The sequence below is a fragment of the Rhinolophus ferrumequinum genome, chromosome X (assembly GCF_004115265.2).
Source record: "Rhinolophus ferrumequinum isolate MPI-CBG mRhiFer1 chromosome X, mRhiFer1_v1.p, whole genome shotgun sequence".
NCBI lineage: Eukaryota > Metazoa > Chordata > Mammalia > Chiroptera > Rhinolophidae > Rhinolophus > Rhinolophus ferrumequinum.
In genome coordinates, this window is record NC_046284.1 from 32,393,186 (window position 1) to 32,419,487 (window position 26,302).

The 26,302-nt window shown below is 37.9% G+C and overlaps 1 protein-coding gene across 2 annotated transcripts in view; it reads left to right on the top strand.

The window, feature by feature from the left end:
• The window catches only part of TENM1 (teneurin transmembrane protein 1), a 1,301,460-nt gene that overhangs the window by 1,076,279 nt on the left and 198,879 nt on the right, over positions 1-26,302 (top strand). For both annotated transcript variants that reach the window (XM_033111932.1, XM_033111941.1), the window contains one exon: positions 2,153-2,420. In XM_033111932.1, the coding sequence (XP_032967823.1) occupies positions 2,153-2,420 (268 nt within the window). The remainder of the gene's footprint in view (positions 1-2,152; positions 2,421-26,302) is intronic.

The following is a 26,302-nucleotide window of genomic DNA, read 5'->3' on the forward strand; positions in this document are numbered from 1 at the left end:
TATTTGTCAAAAGAAACCTTCAAATATAATCTCTCTGGCACAGATTCGCAAAGTGATTGGCCAGGGCTGTAGGGCGCTATCTGTGGCCAAAGAACAAAGTAAGATAAACTAGCTATCATAAGAATTAAACCCCAAACCTTAACCTAATGAACACAGTGCTCTAAAGAATAAAGCTAGCTGGCTCAATTGTGAAAACAGTATAAACGATAAGGTGGGACCATTTGTGGTTCTGAAATGAAAGCTCTTTTAAAAAATCTACTTTTCTTCCATTGTCAAGTTTGCAGCCAGTGTCATTGTTCTTAGACTTCATGACAATTTCTCTTGTTTACCTGTATATAGGAAAGGTAGTTTTCAAGCCTACGGGTTTTATGTAAAGCTTTGCTTTTGAGTGTTCAAGCTTTATAGTCAGAGGAAAACATGTTTTTGAACCTTGATATTTTAGGGTTCCTGAAAATTTCTCTTCGTTGAGCATTCCATATTTTTACTTCAATATTAAGTCATTCAAACATCCATAGTACAATACTCTCACTACATTATAGAAAAATGTTAATGATAGTTAAAAGTGGAAGCCACCGAAATGAACCCATCAGTCATATAGATCCAGCATTCAAAATATATACTAAAGAAGTAATAAGTGGACATTCTGAGATTGAATTGATTTTTCTTCCATCACAACATCCCCACCAACTATTAATAGTGCCCATAAGATACCACTGAAGGAAGGCTCACAAAAAATAGCACTGTACAGGAAAAGGAGTCCAAAGAGTTGCTGCTCCTGTCTTTTCCATTGTTTTTCCTTAGAAAGGAAGAAAACAATAGAACAGTATTTAATGAGTACATTTGGTACACCAATCCCTTCACAGATGTCATTAGGAAGTATGGGTCTCTTTCAGCACAAAAGTTTTCAAACTTATCTAAAATTGTGTGTTTCCTTAGGGAAATGAAATACTAATGTGGTAAGTAGCATGCTGTTTTTCACTGTTGTGCTTCTGCCACCATCTAAAAAGACATAGCCTTTGGATAACTTTGGTATCAAATAGCTGATGTAGAGAAGGAAAAACTGGGCAATAAATAGACAAAAAGGATTTGTGCACCCAGAAAGAAAAAAATGAGCAGAAATCCTGGACAATACAAGATACCATGTGTTTAACAATCAGTTCTACTATGTGCACTAGTTTGGAAAAGGAAGAGGCGACAGCGTTCTGAGCTAAACATCAATCAGGGCACACAAACATCTACACTATCCATGTCACCTTAAATGTGTTAAATAAGATGGGCTCTTTCTTCAGCTGTATTTTGAAAGTTGAAAGTCATAGAACACAAGATTTAGTTTTAGTAACCACTTTTGGTTTTTTAACTCCATCTGTGCTAATAAAAAAATAAGTAATAGCAATTAATTAAAGAATCCAAACGGTATTTTCACTCTGGGACTAACGTTTAGTATAAAATTTGCAGAGGAGTTAATGGGAGTTATTTGCTGCTCAGTCACATGTGCCAACTTGGAAAAACTTATTCCCTGCTATTGGTACATCTAGGCACAGAGAAATATGTAACTAAAATTTGATTAAATATTTGGCCCTCAGGATCATTCCAAAGCTCTGAAGAATAGTTTGATGGCATCAGTAAAGATTAATTCTAGGGAATCCACAATCTCTGTCATAAAATATCACTCACTGGGCCTGTTTCTGGAGACCTTCCTCTTAACTTAGCCTCAATAAGGATTACAGTTTTGTGATATATGATTTAATACACCAAACAAGATTTTGTGTATGGGTATATATAATAAAAAGACCACTTAACGAAGCTCATCTCACTGAATTGCTTGACATTTAGCAGTGTGATCTCCAATTCCTATTAAGCAATTTTTGGAACACTTGAAAAACTGGAATTGTGCTTTTCACAGTCTTTCCTGGCAGATATGAAAGGAGAGTAGTCCTCAGGGTTAGCTGGATGTCTTGTTCCTACACAGATGCAGTGAAAAATTTGAAACCTATGGTTAAGCAGCCTCACAAAAATTCTAGAACAAATGCCTTGACATCCATAGATCCCTATAAGCTCTCTCCTTTGGCATGTTTCTAAGACAGCAAAGCATGCAGTATCCTTTGTCTACCGGTGACCACTGATAAGAGCCAATTTGGCTTTTTTCTTTCAGGTTGTACAGGAGGAGATCCGTATTCCTTCCAGCTTCGTGAGGCTGAGTTACCTGAGCAGCCGCACCCCCGGGTATAAAACCCTGCTACGGATCCTTTTGACACATTCAACCATTCCCGTGGGAATGATTAAAGTACACCTCACAGTAGCTGTGGAAGGGCGATTGACACAGAAGTCATTTCCTGCTGCAATTAATCTCGTCTACACATTTGCCTGGAACAAGACCGACATCTATGGACAGAAGGTTTGGGGCCTAGCAGAGGCTTTAGGTATGTTGATATAATTCTATATAAATAGCAGTATGATGTTCACAAAACAGAAAATACTAGTTGCATATTAATTTGTGTTTGAAATAATTTTCTTCTAGATCTAAAAGATCTAAGGCATTTTTTCATTTAAACACTCCCTTTGGGCCTATTTAGCGTTCCCTTTTGACACATTCTTACTTCAAACGATTTTAGTTCCCTTTTCATGATGGCTGCATACCAGTGGAATCACACACTATCTGACTTATAACTGTCTCCAGAGCTGAGTATTGCCTTCTAACTGTGACCTTTGGTGTGGCATTCTTTAGGCCATGTTTTTGGATTTGACATTTAGACTGTCATTTCCACTTAGAAACTACAAAATTTTAACTTATAGGCACCTCCACTTATTATCTTTCATGTCTAAGATGGTTAGATTCCATTAAATTGTTACTTTGGTAGATTGAATAAAAAATAATCTTTCCTTCCTAGTCCTTTTGATTTTCTATTATCTTAAAGACTTTAAAACCTAGAATCTTACAGATAGCAGAGACCTCAGGAGTCCCTTTGGGCTTACGGTTTTCAGATATTAATTGTCTCAGAAAAATGATATTTAAAAAAAAATGAGGGCTGGGAGAGTGAAGACCCCTCGAACCCCAGCCCCCACCCTTCCTGGCTTGCCTAGGGCGGGGTGGGTGCAGCTGCAGAGACACACCCGGAGATCAGCAGTGAGGCAGGAGCAGCTCTGGGCTTTCAGCAGATCAGAAATCTCCCGCCCGCACTCATACACACAAACACTGAAGAGGTGCCTTAAGACTCAAGAGTACTGGACACGGAACTGGTGGTGCCACTCTAAGTGTGCATATGTGCAGGCAAGGGCAGAAACTGCACTGACTTTGTAAAAACTATCATCCAGAAGCCTCAGGCCCACGCATTTAAGTCTGCAGTCCCAAAGTCTCTCTGGGCTCCAGGTGACTGGCTCTGCATGCGCAATAAGCAGGGGGCTCTTTGGTACAGCAGAGGACAACCTGGACATTGCTTGGTGGGCTTAGGCCGAGACTGTCGCTGCTTTTTTGTTTTGCTTTGTTGTGTTTTGTTTTGCTTTGTCTTTGTATCTTTGATATCTTTGCCTGTGTCGAGTGGGGGTTATCAGATGATTTTGCATGTGAATGTATTTGATTTGACTTTTTTCTTTGTTGTTGTTGTTGCTGTTGTGCTTGGTGATTTGCTTTGTTCTGAAACTGCCCTGCCGGGGCCCAGCTTGTGAGGCACGGTCAGCAGATCAGAAATCTCCCACCCGCACTCATACATACTCACACTGAAGAAGTGCCCTAGGACTTAGGAGTTCTGGACAAGGGGCTGGTGGTGCTACTCTCAGTGTGCATAAGTGCAGACAAGGGCAGAAACTGCACTGACTTTGTAAAAACTATCATCCAGACCCCTCAGGCCCACGCATTTAAGTCTGCAGTCCCAAAGTCACTCTGGGCACCAGGTGACCGGCTCTGCCTGCGCAATAAGCAGGGGGCTCTTTGGTACAGCAGAGGACAACCTGGACATTGCTTGGTGGGCTCAGGCCGAGACGGTCGCTGCTTTTTGTTTTCTTTGCTTTGTTTTGTTTTGCTTTGTCTTTATATCTCTGATATGTTTGCCTGTGTCTAGCGGGGGTTATCGGCTGTTTTTTGCATGTGAATGTACTTGATTTTTTTCTTTTTTTTTGCTGTTGTCCTTGCTGTTATGCTTGGTGATTTGCTTTGTTCTGAGGCTGCACTGCCGGGGCCCAGCTTGAGAGGCACGGGACTCAGCATATCCAGGGGCCAACTCCAGACCAAACCGGAGTGCTGCCGGGTTTGACCTGCAGGTCACACACCCAGAGGAGGCTCTCTGCAGGCACTGGAGCCCATAGAGGCCAAACCACATTAGGGTGGTCAACCCTCACGCAGCAGAGTGCCCTGCGGGGGGCAGAGCCATGTCTCATAACGGGTCAGCCCAGGAGTTAACCCCACCTACTTACAAGCAAAAAACAATTAAAGATCTTCTTGAACGGGGCAGTGTACACAACACAAGAGTCACCTTTGGAGCACACGCAGAGGAGGACGACGCGGTGCGAGTCAAATATAAAGGACACATACTACATAAGATAATCTAGCAAGAACTAAAAACTCTAGGGGATCTACCTAATATATCAAAATAAACACAGTCAGCCAGAATGGGGAAACAAAGATACACGTCCCAAATAAAAGAACAGAAGAAGCCTTCACAACTGGAACCAAATGAAGCAGACGTAACCAACCTCTCAGAGTCAGAGTTCAGAACACTGGTGATAAGAATGTTTAAGGAGCTTAGAGAAGACATAAAAAAGGATGTAGAAATCATAACGAACGAGCTTAGAGAAAACATAAAGAAGGATGTAGAAATCATAACGAACAACCAGTTAGAACTAAAGAACACAATTACCGAAATTAAGAACTCACTTGAAGGAATTACCAGCAGGCTAGATGAAGCAGAGGATCGAATCAGCGACTTAGAAGACAAGGTAGCAGAGATCACCCAAACGGAACAACAGAAAGAAAAAAGAATAAAAAAAAATGAGGATGGCCTAAGAGACCTCTGGGATAACATCAAGCGCAACAACATGCGCATCATAGGAATACCAGAAGGTGAAGAGAGGAAGCAAGATATTGAGAACATATTTGAAGTAATAATGTCTGAAAACTTCCCCAACCTGATGAAGGAAACCAACATACAAGTCCAGGAAGTGCAGAGAGTTCCAACCAGGATAAACCCAAACAGGTCCACAACAAGACACATTATAGTTAAAATGGCAAAGCTTAAAGACAAAGAGAGAATCCTAAAGGCAGCAAGAGAAAGATGGACGGTTACATACAAGGGAACTCCAATAAGACTATCAAATGATTTTTCTACAGAAACATTGAAGGCCAGGAGGGAGTGGCAGGAGATACTCAAAGTGATGGAAAACAAAGGCCTACAACCTAGATTGCTTTATCCAGCAAGGCTATCATTTAAAGTTGATGGAGAGATAAAGAGCTTTCCAGAAAAAAATAAGCTAAAGGAATTTATTACAACCAAGCCAGCATTGCAAGAAATACTAAAAGGACTTCTGTAAATAGAAGAAAGATCAAAACAACCTAACTACAAATTTAAAAATGGCAATAACTATGTACCTATCAATAATCACTTTAAATGTAAATGGACTAAATGCTCCAATCAAGAGACATAGGGTGGCTGACTGGATAAGAAAGCAAGACCATTGTATATGCTGTATACAAGAGACTCACCTCAGAACAAAAGACACACACAGGCTGAAAGTGAAGTGTTGGAGTAAGATATATCATGCAAATGGAAACGAAAAAAAAGCTGGAGTTGTAATACTTATATCTGACAAAATAGACTTTAAAATGAAGAACATACTAAAAGATCAAGATGGGCACTATATAATAATAAAGGGATCGATCCGACAAGAGGACATAACCCTAGTAAACATCTATGCACCCAACATAGGAGCACCTAAATATATAAAACAGGTACTGACTGATATAAAGACAGAGATCAACAGTAACACTATTATAGTAGGGAACTTCAACACACCCCTGACAACAAGGGACAGGTCTTCCAGACAGAAAATCAATATGGAAACAACAGCCTTAAATGATACTTTGGACCACTTGGATTTAATCGATATTTTCAGAACATTTCACCCCAATGCTGCAAAATACACGTTTTTCTCAAGCGCACATGAAACATTTTCCAAGATAGACCATATGTTAGGCCACAGAAAAAGTCTTGATAAATTTAAGAAAATTGAAATCATACCAATTGTCTTCTCTGATCACAATGCTATGAAATTAGAAATGAACTACAGGAAAAATACTGGAAGACACACCAATTCATGGAGGCTGAATAACTTATTACTAAATAATGAATGGGTCAAGCAGGAGATCAAGGAAGAAATCAAAAGATATCTCGAGACAAACGAAAATGAAAACATGATGACCCAAAATCTATGCGATGCCGCGAAAGCAGTCCTAAGAGGGAAATTCATAGCATTGCAGGCCTACCTAAAGAAACAAGAAACATCACTAATCAACAGTTTATCTTCACATTTAAGGGATCTGGAAAAAGAACAGCAAAATAAGCCCAAAAGGAGCACAAGGAAGGAGATAATAATGATCAGAGCAGAAATAAATGAAATAGAAACCAGAAAAACAATACAAAAGATCAATGAATCCAAGAGTTGGTTCTTAGAGAAGATAAACAAAAGTGACAAACCTTTAGCAAGACTCATTAAAAAAAAGAGAGGGAGGACCCAAATCAATAAAATCAGAAATGAAAGAGGAGAAGTGACAACGGACACTGCAGAAATACAAAAAATTTTAAGAAGTTACTATGAGCAAGTCTATGCCAACAAATTTGACAATCTGGAAGAAATGGACAATTTTCTAGAGGCGTACAACCTTCCAAGGCTAACTCAAGAAGAAACAGAAAACCTGAATAGACTGATTACCACCACGGAAATTGAATCAGTAATCAACAATCTCCCAACAAACAAAAGCCCTGGACCAGATGGCTTCACAGGTGAATTTTACAAAACGTTCAAAAAAGAATTATCACCTATTCTCCTCAAGCTCTTCCAAAAAATCCAGAAGGAGGGAAGACTCCCAAACACTTCTGACGAAGCCCCTATCACCCTGATCCCAAAATCAGACAAAGACACCACAAAAAAAGAAAACTACAGGCCGATATCTCTAATGAACATAGATGCAAAAACCCTCAACAAAATATTAGCGAACAGAATTCAGCAATACATTAAAAAGATCATACACCATGATCAAGTGGGATTCATCCCTGGTATGCAAGGGTGGTTCAACATCCGCAAATCAATTAATGTGATACACCACATTAACAAAATGAAACATAAAAATCACATGATCATATCAATAGATGCAGAAAAAGCATTTGATAAAATCCAACAGCCATTTATGATAACAACCCTTAAGAAAGTGGGAATAGAGGGATCATATCTCAACATAATAAAGGCAATATATGACAAACCCACAGCTAACATCATACTCAATGGGGAAAAGCTAAAACCATTCCCCCTAAGATCAGGAACAAGGCAAGGTTGCCCACTATCTCTGCTTCTATTCAACATAGTGCTGGAAGTTCTAGCCACAGCAATCAGACAAGAAAAAGAAATAAAAGGCATCCAAATCGGTAAGGAGGAAGTAAAATTATCATTATATGCAGATGATATGATACTATATATAGAGAACCCTAAAGACTCCACCAAGAAGCTATTAGAGCTGATAGATGAATTTAGTAAAGTAGCAGGATACGAAATTAATATTCAGAAATCAGTTGCGTTTGTATATACCAATAATAAAACATCAGAAGGAGAAATTCAAAAAACAATCCCATTTACAATCGCTCCAAAGACTATAAAATACCTGGGAATAAATTTAACCAAAGAAGTAAAAGATCTGTACTCAGAAAATTATAAGACACTGAAGAAAGGAATGAAGGAAGATATAAATAGATGGAAACACATATCATGTTCATGGATAGGAAGAATTAATATAGTTAAAATGTCCATACTGCCTAAGGCAATATACATATTCAATGCAATTCCTATCAAACTGCCAACGTCGTTTTTCACAGAAATAGAACATATAATCCTAAAATTTATATGGGACCATAAACGACCCCGAATAGCAAAGGCAATCTTGAGAAATAAGAACAAAGTGGGAGGTATAACAATACCTGACTTCAAATTATACTACAAGGCTACAGTAATCAAAACAGCATGGTACTGGCATAAAAACAGACACATAGATCAATGGAACAGAATAGAGAGTCCAGAAATAAATCCACGCCTATATGGCCATTTAATCTACGACAATGGAAGCAAGAATGTACGATGGAGTAATGACAGTCTATTCAATAAATGGTGCTGGGAAACCTGGACAGACACATGCAAAAAAATGAAGCTGGACCACCTCCTTACACCATATACAAAAATAAATTCAAAATGGCTTAAAGACTTCAATGTAAGATCTGAAACCATAAAATACCTAGAAGAAAATATAGGAAGAAACTTCTCAGACATTACCCGGAGTAAGATTTTTACTGATATATCCCCTCGCTCGAGAGAAGTAAGAGAAAAAAAAAACATGTGGGATTACATCAAACTAAAAAGTTTTTTCACAGCAAAGGAAACCATCAATAAAACAAGAAGGGATCCTACTGAATGGGAAAAGATATTTGCCAATGATATATCTGATAAGAGATTAATATCACAAATCTATAAAAATCTCACTCAACTCAACTCCAAAAAAACAAACGACCCAATTAAAAAATGGGCAGAGGACTTGAAGAGACATTTTTCTAAAAAGGACATACAGATGGCAAACAGACATATGAAGAAATGCTCAACCTCACTAACCATCAGAGAAATGCAAATAAAAACCACAATGAGATACCACCTCACCCCAGTCAGAATGGCTATCATCAATAAATCAACAAACAACAAGTGCTGGCGCGGATGTGGAGAAAAGGGAACGCTTGTGCACTGTTGGTGGGATTGCAGATTGGTGCAGCCACTATGGAAAACAGTATGGAGGTATCTCAAAAATCTGAAAATGGAACTACCCTATGATCCAGTAATTCTACTCCTAGGTATCTATCCAGAGAAACCCAAAACTTCAATTCAAAAATCTTTATGCACTCCTATGTTTATTGCAGCACTATACACAATAGCTAAGACATGGAAACAACCAAAATGCCCGTCGGTAGATGACTGGATTAAGAAACTGTGGTACATTTATACAATGGAGTATTACGCAGCCATAAAGAAGAAAGAAATCTTACCATTTGCAACAACATGGATGGACCTAGAGAACAGTATGTTAAGCAAAATATGTCAGACAGAGAAAGATAAGTACCATATGATCTCACTTATTTGCGGATTCTAAAGAAAAGAATAAGTGAATGAACTAATCAGAAACAGTTTTGGAGACAAAGAGGAAAAACTGAGGGTTGCTAGATGGGCGGGAGGGGTAGGGGGTGGGGGGAGGGTGAGGGGATTGGAGGGCAGTTGGTGACCACAGGATGGCCACGGGTTTGAAAATTAATCTGGGGAACGTTATTTTGTGGTTACCAGAGTGTAAGGGGGTTGGGGGGTGAGGGATGAGGGTGAGGGGGATCAAATGTATGGTGATGGAAGGGGAGCTGACTCTGGGTGGTGAACACACAGTGTGATTTATGGATGATGTGATACAGAATTGCTCACCTGAAATCTATGTAATTTTACTAACAATTGTCACCCCAATAAATTAAAAAAAAATAAAAAAATAAAAAAAATGATACTGAGAAAAATTTGCCAACTTTTTATTTGCCAAGTAAGACTATTTTAAAAAGAGAAGGAACAACCACTATAATCTACTATCACCTACCATTACCATAATTTTATGAAGGGGGATAGTTTAACACTAAAAGAGGAATAGTCTATCCTAAGATATGACACTAAGCAATCTAATACTGATGCTGAGAGAGACAGAGAGAGAGAGAGAGAGAGAGAGAGAGAGAGAGAGAGAGAGAGAGACCAATGTTTTTATTTTCCTTGCTCTGTAGCTGACAGTGAAAACTTCCTTAGGGACTTGACACAGGTCTATAGAATCGCAGTTGGGAGCCATTGTGTCTTCAGGCAGTATCTCATGGAAACCCCCCTTGATAGATGAGAAGACTATTTTTAAAATTCTCCAGAAGAGATGATTTCGTATCTTCACTTGGAAGTGTCCATCATAGTACAACTCCCACATCACTGACCTACATTTTTTTGACTACAATGCATCAATTTCCTCTCTTTCTTTCCAGAGGAAATATATAGAGAGGAGAAGAAGAAGAAAAAAAGACTGGTGATTCTTTTTGCCAAAGAGATCCTCATATGTTTAAATAACTAATTCATCTCTGTTGAACTTTATTCGAATGTAAGGAACATAATCTGTTCAGATATCTTCAGTTAGTGGGGAGTTACTGTAAAGACCTAAAAGGAAAGTAAAAAAGAACAAGAAGCATCATCAGCCTCACAGGCAGGCCTCACCAAACTGCAGCCTTGCTCAGAAGACATTGTAGTTCTAGAAGGCCAGCATCTGTTCTGTCAACTTAGCTGCAGCTCTAGTTGTCCCCTCTGCAGTGTGTTTCCCATAGTGATGACTCAGCCATACTGATGACTGAGCTCATCAATCACTTCTTCTGCCATACTAACTACCCTCCTTTTCTTTCAGTTTTTTGAACCCCATGGTCTGGTGACTTGTTCTGTATCTTGTATTCAGGTTCCTCTTGGAGAGAATATCCGATTGTGTCAGCCAGTCACCATATAAGAGTGAGCACCCCTGTAAGGCAGACTAACTACCACTAAGGCTAACTACCACTAAGGTTGCTGGCCAGCCTATGCAGTCCTGCTCAATTCTTATTCCAGCAGGTACAGTTGTTTAGAGAACAACCCTGGAGCCAAACTCCCTCCCTCAGTTCAGATGATCCCTTATCTACTTGCTAGCTAGTCAACATTGGGTAAATTACTAAATCTCCAAATGCCACACTTCTCCATTTATAGAATGGGTATCACAAAAAGAATGTTACTTATAGGTTATGATATAAGGATTCAGTGAGGTGGGTAGCTTCATACATGGTAAGAACTCAACAAATGTTAGTCACTGGTATGGATTTTTTTCATTTTGGTTGTGGCCAGCATATTTAGGTCCAAGGTATAAAGTATGGAGCCTATGCAGGTGTTTGTTGCCTCGGCATCTCTAAGAAGGGAACTGTGGATATAACAAGTAGGCACTCTGTGTTAGTTATTCTCCATTTGCTCTCCCTGCCAAACACACACACACACACACACACACACAGTCTCTTCTCTGCCCTTCTCTGCGCTGAGAGGCTAGATTCTATGGACCACATCACCTGGACTCCTTTGCTCTTTAGCTTCTCTTTTGATTTAGTTAATGGGTGACACCATCCGGAGACTGTAGGGTAGAAGAAGAGAGAGGTCAGAGTATTTATCTCTTTCCCTTTTTCACTGCCGTTCTGGAAGTGACTACATTAGAAGATGACAGCTCTTGTCCAGTAGCCCCTCTGCCAAATCCCCTTGCTCTCTCTGGTCTTCTCTATCATCATTCCCTCCCCCTCCGCCCCCAGAAGGCTTCCCAGTGTTGTCAGTCCCTCGGTGGGTTGCCATCCCTTGTTAATTCCCTTAATTCTCCTCATGCCTCTGTAAATAGAACTTTCAGTCAACTCTTTGCAGTGAACACTTGTGATAATGACATCTGATCCCTCCTGTGACACTGACTGATGCATACTCAAAGCCTCATAGTCTCCTCTCCAGGATATTCTCCCAAAGGCTTTGTTTTACTGAAATATTCCAACATATCTCTAAGTTTTCTCCACAGGGCTTTGGTCTCCAATTCCTTGTGAGCTTCCTCAGATAACCTGTTAGATTATTGGAGTTTGGGGATTTAAAAAAAAAAAAAACTTTTTTTCTTAAATTGAGCAATTTACCCAGTACTCTCATGAAAAGCAGACCAGGACAATATCCAGCAGTCATTTTTTTTTTTTTTTTTTTTTTTTTGCTAGGATTCACATAAGGGCAGTTCAACTTTACTTTTTTTAAAATAACAGCTTTATGGAGCTATAATTCACATACCATAAAGTTCACCCATTTAAAGTGTACAATTCAGTTGTTTTTAATATTTTCACAATGCCGTACAACTACCACCAATATCTAATTCCAGAACATTTTCATCATTATCACACAAAGTAAACCTATACACACTGGTAGTCACTCTCCACTCCTTCCTCCCCTCCAGGCCTTGGCAACCACCTTGGAAATCCTTTCTGTCTCAATGGATTTACCTATTCTGGATATCTCAAATGAATAGAATCATATAATATGTGGTCTGTCGTATCTGGCTTTTTTCAATTGGCATAATGTTTCCAAAGCTTATCAATGTTATAGCATGTATCAGTACATCATTCCTTTTTTTTATCGAATAATATTCCATTGCATGGATGTACCACATTTTTTGATTGTCCATTCAGCAGCTGATGGACATTTGGGTTGTTTCCACCTTTTGACTATTGTGAATAGTGCTGCTATGAGCATTCATGTACGACTATTTGTTTGAATACCTGTTTTCAATTCTTTCAATATACCTAGGAGTAGAATTATTGGGTCATATGATAATTCTATGTTGGACTTGTTGAGGAACTGAGAAACTGTTTTCCACGGTGTCTGAACCATTTTATCAACCTCACTTCATGCATAAAATGTGTTGTAGTTCTTCCTTTTAAATACTTCTAGTGCTAGAGCTTCAAAAATTTCCTCCTTGTTGTAGTTAAGCATTCATTTTCCAATATGCCCATGGATGATTGAATAAGCAACTAAAACACAAAGAAAAGCAGACTTTCTAGTATACCCACCAGTGATGAAGCTTACATTCCTATTGTTTGTCTGTGAGTGTTGGTTTACTTCCTATTTCTACAATTAAGTTCCTGGTTAAAACTTCCTCAAGCATTCTGACTTTAAAATGGCCTTAGTTAAAAATAAATAAATAAATAAATAAATAAATAAATAAATAAATAAATAAAATGGCCTTAATTAAAGTGATAAAATATACGTTGTTGGTTCCTTTTTAAGGCTAATAACAGTGATAAAAAAGCAAGAAGCAATTGATCCATTCAGAAATATCTAAAGGGAAAAGGTAAAAAATGTTCCTCATGGTATTTTATGTGCATTTAAGGGACAAATTTTCTTTTTTTTTAATTAAAGTTTATTGGGGTGACAATTGTTAGTAAAGTTACATAGGTTTCAAGTGTAAAATTCTGTAATACATCATCTATATATCATACTGTATATTCACCACCCAAAGTCAGTTCTCCTTCTATCACCATATATTTGATCTCCTTCACCCTCATCTACCACCCTCCTCTCCCTTTACCCCTGGTAACAATTAAACTATTGTCTGTTTCTATGAGATTTTGTTTCTTCATTTGTCTGTTTTGTTTCTTTGTTGCTTTCAGTTTTATATATCACATTAAAAAAATTCTTAAGGTAGAGAGAGAAAACTGGCAAGGATCGCAAGGAAAACAGCCAAAATGATTTCAAGTATCATACCTAAAATAGATAAGGATTATTTACCTTGTAAGGAAATGTCCTGATAACTTAATCATGGTTAAAGGGATTTTGTTTACTACCTAGTCTCCATTTCCATCTCCATGGAGACTAAGAGAATTTTCTTGACAGTGGTAAAGCATTAGAACAAGTGGTAGAATGAAGTTGGAGAATCCACTAATGTGAAAATGGATTGTGAGAACCTTAAGAATGCAACAGACAATAAATAGTTCAAGTGATAAATGGATGTAGAAAAAATGATCTAGTATAATGCCATTGAGCTGATACCTTAATCGATATGATTAATCTAAACAAAGAAGAAAACCTTTAGTTGTATACCTGATCATATTTTACAATCACTTAACTGATGTGAGAAGAAACAGACTCACGTTTGCACCAGATATTAACAATTGTGCTATATATGACACATCTCAGATTTGCTTCAGATTCATAAATCTTAGTATAGTCTTTTGGTATGTAGAAGAATAGCTACCACCCACTAAATATGTCCATCCCTGGAACCTGTGAACATGTAATGTTACATGACAAGAGAGAATTAATTTTGTGAATGAAATTAAGGTTGCTAATCTGCCGACCTTGAGATGAAATGATTATCCTGGATTATCCATGTGGGCCTAATGTGATCACAAGGGTTCTACATGTGGAGGATAGAGGCAGAAAGGGAGGTAAGGGTTAAAGGAAAATATATCTATAGAAGAAAGACATAGCAAGGTGCAACATTACTGGCTTTGAAGAAGGGGTAAAGGAGCCAAGAACCAAGGAATGTGGGTGGCCTCTAGAAGCTAGAAAAGGCAAGGAAAGAGACTCTCCCTTAGAGCCTCCAGAAGGAACTCAGCCTGCTGACACCTTGATTTAAGCCTAGTGATACCCATTTCAGACTTCTGATTTCCTTAACTGTAAGATGATAAATCTGTCTTGTTTGAAGCCTTTAAGTTTCTGGTAATTTGTTACAACATCAATAGGAAGCAAAACTTGAACAATATTCTTATAGTCCAGTTATAGCAAGCATTTTGGTTTAAACTTTGGCTAGAAAGGTCTCCCACTCTTCTACCTTCCCATGTCAGTTAAATAAGAACTTCTGTGCCACCCATCTGGATGATGGAGAAAGAGGTAAGATTTAAACAAGCTGAATTTGAAGTGATGGTGAATATCGAAGTTGAAATGCCCACTTAGTTTGAAATGTGGGATTCTTGTGTCCCACATAGGTCAGCTGTAGGGAATCAGTGTGATCTCTTAGGGCTAGAGTGAAAAGAATAGATTGTTGAGGGACAGCCAAAATGAGAAAAGGAGGGCTTGAGATCCTAAGGTATCCCACCATTTTTTTTCCAATGAAACAGACTTTGCAACTGGAGGCATAATACCAGAGTGAATAAATTAGCAGCAGAGGTTGTGTAAACTACTTTCTTGGAGAAATATCAATGGCAACTGATAAGATTGATTAATCCAAGTACAATATTGACCAAGCGGAAGAAGAGTAAAATCACCCCCAGGGTTGCAGCTCAAAAACAACAATCACTGTTTTATCCAGCTTAAAGATTTTGTCTGATACACAGACAAGCTAAAAACTCCATGTGAGCATTTGTGAAATAATTTGCCTTAGTACTTTATTCTCTAGCTCTAAATAAGGTATGTCTGGAAATCATTTTATATTATTTAGTTTCTTTCCCAACTGCTGTTCCAAAACAATGTAAAAACATCATTATTGTTAAGTTCACAGTGCTGTTAAAATTCTGGAGATGGCCTATTTAATTTGACAAACTGGCTTGTTCAGGGCCTCTGATCTGCATCCATTATATGGATTTTGTCAAAATAATTCCCTATGTCTGCCTGTGTCTGCATACATTATCAATAAGTAATCATGCATTCTGCCTGGTCTTCATTTTAATTAAATTAAATTGCAGTGGTTTGGAGTCCTGGAAGTTCAGGAAATCAGCCATCCGCCTTTAATAGCACTGCTATAGTATTTTGGCAAGAAAGAGTGGTGTTTCAGGGAGAACTAGACTTCCTGAAGGTTCACAACACATAGGAGGCTGTCTGAACTGTGTTAGAGAGAAACAGGGGAACATTAATAGTTATAGGTGCTAAGCTACGGTTGCTTTGTGCACACAAAATATCCCTGAGAGCGATGCTTTAGAGATCATAAATTTCCATTCAGTAAAACCTAAGCATGCTGGGCAGCCACAAAAATAGCATCCACTGAATATTTTAATAATAAATGGATAGTGCTTTACAATTTGCAAAGTGCTTTCACATGCATTATCTCATTTTAATCCTTAAAACATTCCTGCCTGGTAGGCATCCTGTGATTAATATGATCTTCATTTTACAAAGGTAAACTGAGGTTCAGAAAGAGGAAGTTACTTGCCTTGGGTCCTGTTCAGAGCAGGGATTCAAACTTGGGTCTCCCAGTCCTGAGTTCTGTTTGCCTTTCACTTCTGTCTCTCTTCACTGAAGTGACCATCGCACCTTACAGAGTATCCCATTCAACGCCACAGTGGCTTTCTATCAGAGAAGCTAGCAGAGATAATAATCTTGCATCATTTCTCTCCACTCATGAATTCATAATCATTAACTGCGAGCACAGCTGTTTTATCCATTCAGCTGTATAGGCCCAGCACCAATGACATGACTTTTTTAAGGACCTACAAAATGTTTGCAACCTGAAAGATAAGCTTATTGGCACTAAAATATGAAAATAAAACCAGTAAATCAACATTAATAAATGTTTAAATAAATGTCAGCAAAATGGAGCATTATGTCAGCTTGTCAACTGCAACTCAGTTTTCACACATAAAAAGAATACATTTAATGTTGCATATGGGTTGTGGGTTGTATCCCTTTTAATATGTCTGATAAGATGTGGGATAAACCTCGAAAAGTAAGAGTGCCTAGGCCTACCAGGAATTTTTTTAATGACTCTGATTGACACTCTGGTAAGGTAAGCAAGCACTCTTTGCCCATTTCAAACTGATGGTCATGCCAATTACTAGATTGTGAAATCCATTTGGTGAGTTAATCACATATTTTTTTAATGGAATAAAATGTAATGGAATGTAATAGAACAAAAAGGAACAGAATAGAAAACAGTAGAATAAAAGAGTATTGTTTTGGAAAAATTGGTTTCAATTATAAATATGTGTATGTGTCTGTATCTCCCTGTGTGTATGCAGGGTCAAAATTAAATGACTTCAGTGCATAAGGATTTGAAAGCTATTGGTAAAATTATACACTCAAAAGACAGAAAAAATTACGAACCATATGATATATTTTTAAAATTATTTTTTAGAATTTCCTCTAAAAAATTTTTTATTATTATAGTTTATTGGGGTGACAATTGTTAGTAAAGTTACATAGAATTCAGATGTACAATTCTACATTACATCATCTATAAATTCCATTGTGTGTTCACAACCTAGAGTCAGTTCTCCTTCCATCACCATATATTTGATACCCTTTACCTTCATCTAACACCCCACTCACCACTTACCTTCTGGTAACCACTAAACTGTTATCTGTATCTATGAGTTTTTGTTTCTCATTTGTTTGTCTTGTTCTTTTGTTGTTATTGGTTTATATACCACATATAAGTGAAATCATACGGTTCTCTGCTTTTTCTGTATGACTTATTTCGCTTAGCATTATAATCTCAAGATCCATCCATGTTATCACAAATGGTCCTATTACATCTTTTCTTACCATCGAATAATATCCCATTGTGTATATATACCACAACTTCTTTATCCATTCATCTATCGAAAGACATTTTGGTTGTTTCCGTCCATCTCTTGGCCACTGTAACTAAATCTGCAATGAACATTTGGAGCACACGTATCTTTCTGGATAAATGTTTTCAGATTTTTTGGGTAGATACCCAGAAGAGGGATTGCTGGGTCATATGGTAATTTTATTCGTAGTATTTTGAGGAAACTCCACACTGCCTTCCATAATGGCTGCACCAGTCAGCATTCCCACCAACAGTGTATCAGGGATCCTTTTTCTCCACAGCCACTCCAACACTTGTTACTATTTGTCTTGTTGATGATAGCCATTCTAACTACGGTGAGGTGATATCTCATTGAGGTTTTTATTTGCATTTCTCTCATGATTAGTGATGTTGAACATTTTTTCATATGTCTATTTGCCATTTGTATGTCTTCTTTGGAGAAATGTCTCTTCAGGTCGTCTGCCCATTTTTCAATTGGGTTCTTTGTTTTTTTGCTGTTGAGTTGAATGAGTTCCTTATATGTTTTGGATACTAGACCCTTATCGGAGGCACTGTTAGCAAAAATCTTCTCCCATTCAGTTGGTTGCCTCTTTATTTTGTCGATGGTTTCTTTTGCTGTGCAGAAGCTTTTAAGTTTGATATAGTCACATTCATTTATTTTAGCTTTTATTTCCTATGCCGTTGGAGTCAAATTCATAAAATGCTCTTTGAACCCAAGGTCCATAAGTTTAGTACCTATGTTTTCTTCTATGCAGTTTATTGTTTCAAGTCTTATGCTTAAGACTTTGATCCATTTTCAATTGATTTTGGTACATGGTGACAGATAGCAATCCAGTTTCATTCTTTTGCACGTGACTTTCCAATTCTGCTAGCACCATGTATTGGAGAGGCTATCTTTTCTCCATTGTATGTTTTTTGCTTCTTCGTCAAAAATTATCTTTCCATATTTATGTGGTTTTATTTCTGAGTTCTCAATTCTATTCCATTGGTCTACGTGTCTGTTTGACAGCCAGTACCACGTTGTTTTCATTATTGTTGCCCTGTAGTACAAGCTAAAGTCAGGGAGTGTGATACCTCAAGCATTATTTTTTTTTTTTAAAGACTGCTTTGGGTATTTAGGGTCTTTTGTGATTCCAAACAAATCTGATAATTTTTTTTTTTTTTGTTCTATTTCTTTAAAAAATGCCATTGGGATTTTGATGGGGACTGCATTAAATCTGTATCTTGTTTTGGGGAATATGGCCATTTTAACTATGCTGATTCCTCCAATCCATGAGCACGGAATGTCTTTCCATTTCTTTGTGTCTTCTTCAATTTCTTTCAAAAATGTCTTATAGTTTTCAGCATATAGGTCCTTCACATCCTTGGTTAAGTTTATTCCTAGGTATTTTATTATTTTTGCTGCAATTGCAAAAGGAATTTTTTTTTGTATTTCTTTTTCTGAGATTTTATTGTTATTATATAGGAATGCAATGGACTTTTTTACGTTGATTTTGTAGCCAGCAACTTTACCGTATTCGTTGATTGTTTCTAATAGCTTTTTGGTGGAGTCTTCAGGGTTTTCTGTATATAGCATCATGTCATCTGCAAAGAGTGACAATTTAACTCCTTCATTCCCAATTTGGATGCCTTTTATTTCTTTCTCTTGTCTGATTGTTCTGGCGAGGACTTCCAAAACTATGTTGAAAAACAGAAGTGATGGGGGCAGCCCTGTTGCGTTCCTGAAAGTAGAGCAAAGCCTTCAGTTTTTCACTGTTAATTATGGAATTAGCTGAGAATTTGTCATATATGGTCTTCATTATGTTAAGGGATTTTCCTTCTATACCTATTTTATTAAGTGTTTTAATCATAAATGGATGTTGTATCTTGTCAAATTATTTTCTGCGTCAATTGATATAATTATGATTTTTGTCCTTTATTTTCTTTATGTGATGTGTCACATTGATGGATTTGCGGATGTTGAACCACACTTGTGCCCCTGGGATGAATCCTACTTGGTCGTGATGAATAATATTTTTAATGCATTGTTGCATTCGATTTGCTAGAATTTTGGTTAGGATCTTTGCATCTGTATTCATCAGAGATATTGGTCTGTAGTTCTCTTTTTTTGTGTTATCCTTACCAGGTTTTGGTATCCGGGTAATGTTGGCCTCATAAAATGAGTTAGGGAGTACTGTCTCTTCTTCAATTTTTTGGAAGTGTTTGAGCAGGATTGGTATTAGATCCTCTTTGAAGGTTTGGTAGAATTCACTAGTGAAGCCATCTGGTCCCGGACTTTTGCTTTTGGGAAGGTTTTGGATGACTGATTCAATTTTGTTACTGGTGATTGGTCTGTTTAGATTTTCCAGTTCTTCATGGTTCAGCCTAGGAAGGCTATATGTTTCTAAGAACTTCTCAATTTCTTCTAGGTTATTGAATTTGGTGACATATACTCCTTCATAGTATTCTTGGATGATCCTTTGTATTTCTGTGGCATCAGTGGTAACTTCCCCTTTTTCATTTCTGATTTTGTTTATTGGTGTCTTCTCTCTTTTTATTTTAGTGAACCTAGCCAAGGGTTTGTCAATTTTGTTCATCTTTTCAAAGAACCAGCTCTTTGTCACATTAATTTTTTCTATTGTCTTTTTGTTTTCTATTTCATTTAGTTCTGATCTGATTTTTGTTATTTCCTTTCTTCTGCTGACCTTGGGTTTCACTTGTTCATCTTTTTCTAGTTCTTTAAGGTGTAACATGAGGTTATTTATTTGGTATTTTTCTTGTTTCTTGAGATAGGCCTGTAATGATATAAACTTCCCTCTTAAAACTACTTTCTCTGCATCCCCAAAATTTTGGTAGGATATATTTTAATTCTCATTTGTTTCTATGTATCTTTTGATCTCTCCTCTAATTTCTTCTTTGACCCGGTCAATCTTTAAAATATGTTGTTTAATCTCCATGTATTTGTGGTTTTTCCTGCTTTCTTTTTGCAGTTGATATCCAGTTTCAAAGCCTTGTGATCAGAGAATATGCTTGGTATGATTTCAATCTTCTTAAATATGCTGAGGCTGATTTTATGTCCCAATATGTGGTCTATCCTTGAGAATGTTCCATGTACACTAGAAAAAAATGTATAGTCTGATATTTTAGGATGAAGTGCTCTATACATGTCAATTATGTCCATTTCATCTAATGTGTCATTTAGGGCTGCTATTTCGTTATTTATTTTCTGTTTGGATGATCTATCCATAGCTGTCCGTGATGTATTTAGGTCCCCTAGTATAATTGTGTTTTGGTCAATTTCTCCCTTTAGTTCTCTTACTAGTTGCTTGGTATATTTTGGTGCTCCCTGATTGGGGGCATAAATATTGATGACTGTTATGTCTCCTTGTTGTATAGTCCCCTTTACCATTATGAAATGTCCATCTTTGTCTCTTGTTATCTTTTTCACCCTGATGTCTGTTTCATCTGATATCACTATGGCTACACCTGATTTTCTCTGGGTACCATTTGCTTCGAGTGCCAATTTCTACCCTTTCACTTTGAGTCTATGCTTGTCCTTGTAGCTGAGATGTGTCTCTTGGAGACAGCACATGGTTGGGTTTAATTTTTTGATCCAATCTGCCACTCTGTGCTTTTTTATTGGTGAGTTCAGTCCATTTACATTTAGGGTAATTATTGATATGTGAGGATTTCCTATCATTCTATCTTTAATTTTCTGGTAAGAATATGTCTCCATTGTTTCTTTCCCTTTTTGTTGTTGTTTATTATTTCTGTGCGGTGGTGTTCTATGATGCCTACCTCTATTTCTTCTTTTTTTACAGTATATATTTCACTTCTGAAATGTTTTTTTCAGTGGTTACCCTTAAGTTATGTAAAAGAAACTTTGATATTTAGAGTATTACATGTTCTTCAGCACGCTTACTTTCTCCATTCCCATATTCTGGTTCAGGCCTTTCCTCTCCCCCTTTTTATGTTTTGGTTGCCATAAATTGTCCCTGTTGATGGTGATCGAATAGCCTCCTTTAGCATTTCTTGTAGTGCAGGTCATGTATTAGAAATTCCCTCAGCTTCTCTATGTCTGGAAAGGTCTTTATTCCTCCTTCATATCTAAAGAATGTCTTTGCTGGGTATATTATTCTTGGCTCATAATTTCTCTCTTTCAATAGTTTGAATAATTGGTTCTACTCCCTCCTGGATTGTAGAGATTCTGCTGAAAAATCTGATGATAATCTAATGGACTTTCCTTTGTAGTTTACTGTCTTCTTTTCCCTGGATGCCTTGAGGATTCTTTCTTTGTTGTTGATTTTAGACAGCTTCAATACAGTGTGCCTTGGAGAAGGCCTGTTGGGATTGAGGTAATTAGGTGTTCTATTTGCTTCTTGGATTTGAGGATCCAGTTCTGTCCACAAGTTTGGGAAGTTCTCATCGACAATCTGTTTGAATATATTCTCTGTTCCCTTCTCTCTTTCTTCTCCTTCTGGTATGCCCATTATTCTTATATTGCTCTTTCTGACGGAGTCAGAAAGTTCTTATAGAGTTCTTTCATATCTTTTAAGTCTCAAGTCTCTCTCTTCTTCCATCTGTGTCATTTCCAGGTTTCTATCTTCTATGTCACTGATTCTTTCCACAGTCTGGTCAACCCTACTACCTAAGCTGGTTATTTCATTCTTAATTTCTTCTATTGAGTTCTTAATCTCCAGAAATTCTATTTGTTTTTTTTTAAAATTTCAATCTCTTTGATAAAATGTTCATGTTGTTCTTTGATTGTGTATCTGAGTTCATTGAACTGCCTATCTGTGTTTTCTTGCATCTCGTTGAGTTTTTTCAGAACTGCATTCTTGAATTCTCTGTCATTTACGTGACAGATTTCCATATCTTTAAGTTCATTTTCTGGAGATTTTTCACTTTCTCTCTGAGCTGTCTTGTTGCCTTGGTTATTCATGGCAATTAATGATTTATTGTTTGCCTTCCTAGACATCTACAGGAGTGAGTTCTGCCACAGGTTGATACGAAGAGGTGTTTCTTTTGTTTTCCAGTACATGTTGCTATAATGTTTTATTTTCTCTCCAAATGCAGCCTTTTTTTCTCTCTCACACTGCAATGTTATGTTTTCTCTGCACTATTCCAGCTTCTCACACAATGGAGGGATTCCCTGGAAGGCGGGCTTGTCCTCTGTTAACAGTTTGCATGGATCATAAGCGCCATGTCCCTTTAGGGATACGGAGAGCTTTTGAAGTTCCAAAACTCTTCCTGCATCAGAGCCCGTGTTTTAGGAGTTCTGTTTACTCCTGCAGGCATCCGCCCAGATAGGTGGGGATAGGGCAGGGTGCGTTGTGAGAGGTCGCCCAGAGCAATGGCGACGACCACCACCACAGCTGGTCTTGCTTCCACAACTCCCTCCCCTTTGCTGGAACTAGTTGGTCTGTGAATCTGTGTCTTCGGACCACAGTTCTCAGAACTGCAAATATTCTGTTCTTTTGATCCAACACTGCTACTGTTCTGCTTCTAGCACTGGGCAGGTGGGTGCGGGGAGAGCTCTGGGAAGGCAGGAAGGGGGCGGTTATTCTCAGTGTCTAAGGCTTCCATTCTCCGCAGCAGTGAGGGCTTAAACCACTATCTTCAGCCTTCTTCCCTTAGTCTTTGCTCTGAGGTCTCTGCCGTGAGCGTTGGGTTCAGCCGTGTTCAACCGTGCTGTCCCCTCAGCCCTGTGGGCCGTAGGTGGAGCCCTAGCAATCCGAATTCTTCCCTCTGCCACAGCTGCGGTTGTTCTGGGATGCAGTGAGCTCGGAGCACTGAGCTAGGTCTGAGTCCTGCGCCCACCCGGCTCTGTCTCCGCACTTCTCCCTTCCCTCCTCCCTGCTCACGCAATTCGCCCACCTTTAGGTGAATTCAGTCGTGAGACTCTTCGTCTTGCACGTCTGCTGTGCAGGGAGTCCTTTGTGGAGTTATAATTTTTCAATTTGTTGTAAATTCCGGGGGAGATTTCCAGATGCTCACTTCACGCCACCATTTTGATGATGTACCTCCACCGACTTATTTTGTAAGTCAGCATTTATGACTCTTCTTGCTTCCCAATCCTCTCTGCCAACTTCTCTCAGGGCACTCTGGAGATTTCTCTTCAAGATTGGGTGACCATACAATTTATTATTCAAACCAAGACACCTTTGAGAGCAAAGGGAGTGCTATTCATAATTTCATCACAACATCAAATATAATCATGTACTGGTTTTGGCCATCCAGGATACATGGGTCTTCTACTTCAAGGTTATCCCTAGCTTCCAGTCCTTGTCTTTGTGATTCAGAGTAAATAAAAGGTTATTCTTTAGCATTTCAGAATTGTGGGTCTTTTAATAAGTATGATCCAACATAGTGGGAAAAAGCACTTACTACAACACCACTGGGTTTGAGCTCTGGTTCTGCTGTTTACTAGCCAGATGACCTTGGATTAGTCACTTCACCTCTCTGAGTCTATCATAACATCTATCAAATGGTAGTAAATATATCTTCCTCATGAGTTTCGTGAGTCACAAAATTAGGTAATATAAACAAAAATGCATTTAAATGTTAACTGTTATACAAATGTGAGGTGATATTATTTTATCACATCACCTGCCTGACACATAGAACAGTTCAGTGAAGGTTTGCTGAGTCATTAGATAGCAGCCCCTTTCTTTCCATTACAATATTGCATCCCCTTAACCAATCACATTATTTCACAGAATAACCAGTCCATTTTCAAAGTGAATCTATTTCCTAAATCTTCCCTGAAAGAAACATGCTTAAATACTGCTAGAGAATAATAACTTTTTGTTTTATTCTGTGTAGGGTAGGGAGAGGGAGAAGGGGCTGTTCTTCATTGGTTTTTGATGCACTAGAGAGAAATTGACTCTCTAGCCAGTTTAACCTTCTTAAAGCTCTTGAAGACACCAAACCTCAAGCCCTTGCACACATGCTGTTCTCTATGCTTAGAATGCTCTTCCCTATACTTCATGAGATAAACCTCTTCTGCATAAAGAGGTTTCTCCTTGTCTCTCCATTCCAACTTAAATTCTCATTATACTTTCTCATAATACCCTGCCTTTTCCCATCATAACATTTATCACAATTTATGTGTGTGTGTGTGACTGTGTTATTTGCTTTTGTTTTATATTTGTTTCTGTCACTAGAATGTGAGCTCTACTGAGGGGAGTCCTATCTTGTTCTGTCTTGTTCTATCCCCAGTGCCTGACAACAGGAGGTACGTACCCATTAAATATCACATATTTTTGAATGACTGAACAAACAAATGAATAAAGACAGAGGCTATGATTGACCCCTTGCCTATACAGTTGACCCTTTAACAATTGGGTTTTGAACGGTGCAGGTCTATTTATAAGCACATTTTCCTTCAATAAATACTATAAATGTATTTTCTCTTATGGTTTTCTTAATGTTTTCTTTTCTCTAGTTTACTTTATTGTAAAACTACAGTATATACAATGCATATAAAACATGAAATATGTGTTAATCAACTATGTTATTGTTAAGACTTGTGGTCTACAGCAGGCTATTAGTAGGTAAGTTTTACGGGAGTCAAATGTTATATTTTTGACTCTGCATATAACATTTGGTGGCTGGTGCCCCAAACCCCCATGTTGTTCAAGGGTCAACTGTATAATGGAATGGTGGGCCTGCCAAGGGAGAGGAAGGCATTGCCAAGGTACACAAAGGTACTTGAAACTGTGGATATGAGCCAGTATATTACCTTGACTTTGGTAACACATGGGTCATCCAGGTTCCAGGCTCACTTTTATTCAGGTAGGTTTGGACAAAGCAGCCATAAAAATATCTCATAATATTAGATTTCAGAGTGTAGGACTTCGTGGCAAAAGTGTGGTGTGATTACCTTGCTCCTGGATGCTTTTTATTTTCCCTACCTGTACTTTCTCTCCATCCAGCTATCTCTCATTTTTAGCAGTATCATGTTTAAACCTTATTTTTGTAAACTGGTAAGGTGCAGATCCTAAGTAAAGTATTATCAAATCAAATCCAGTGATTTATTCAAAAGATAATATATCATAACTAAGTAGAGTTTGTTTTAGGATCACAAAGATGGTTCAACATTAGGAAATCTATTGCTATAATTCACCACCTTTAATAGATTAAAATAGAAAACTATGTGACTATTTCCGTAAGTGCTGAAAAGGCACTTGATAAAAATTCATTACCTGATTCTGACACTCTTAGTAAGTTACGAATAATAGATAAATAAACAAAATATTTCAGGCCTTTGGGCAATGTGTCAAATTGTGGAGCCTCTGGGGTCATCCTATCCTATGATAGATCAGGAGAGAATAAAGAGAGGTAGTGTTCTGAGAACAGGTACCTGTTCTCAGTGTTACCGAACTCAGGTTCAGCTGCTTGCCTCTTGTGAGCCAATGATCGAGAGACAAGCTTGGTGGAAAGAAAAGTAGATTTATTCAAAATACAAACATTCCAGGAAAATGGCAGGCTGCTATCTCAAAAACCACCTTCCCCCTTCTGAGAACAGCCGGAAGGTTTTACAGGCATGTAGGAAGAAGCAGAACAAAAGAAGAAAGAGTTAATCAGACAATTCCTGGGTGCTGATGTCTGGAGAAAACAAACAAACAAACAAACAAAAAACAAATAAAATGCTTCTCAGAGTCCAGTTTATTCAGAGATTAAGTTATCTTGGACCCTGTAGTAGGAGTGAATCTCAGCCTGGTTGCCAGCGAAGCAGATGTCTAAGGGCTGGAACAGTTTCTTTCAAGTCAGTGTTCTGGAGTTTAAACAGATTAACGAAGTATGCATGCAGCCTTGAGAAAACAGGGTCATTAAATCCAGTAGGAGGGGAGGGAAGTAAAGAAAAGGAAAAAAAAAAGTTTTAAACTAAATTACATTTTTAAATCAAACTAAGCTAAAGTGTTAAATCTTAAAAATAGAAAATATAGTGCTACACTACAGTGAAGACATTTCATTACAATTCAGAAAAAAAGG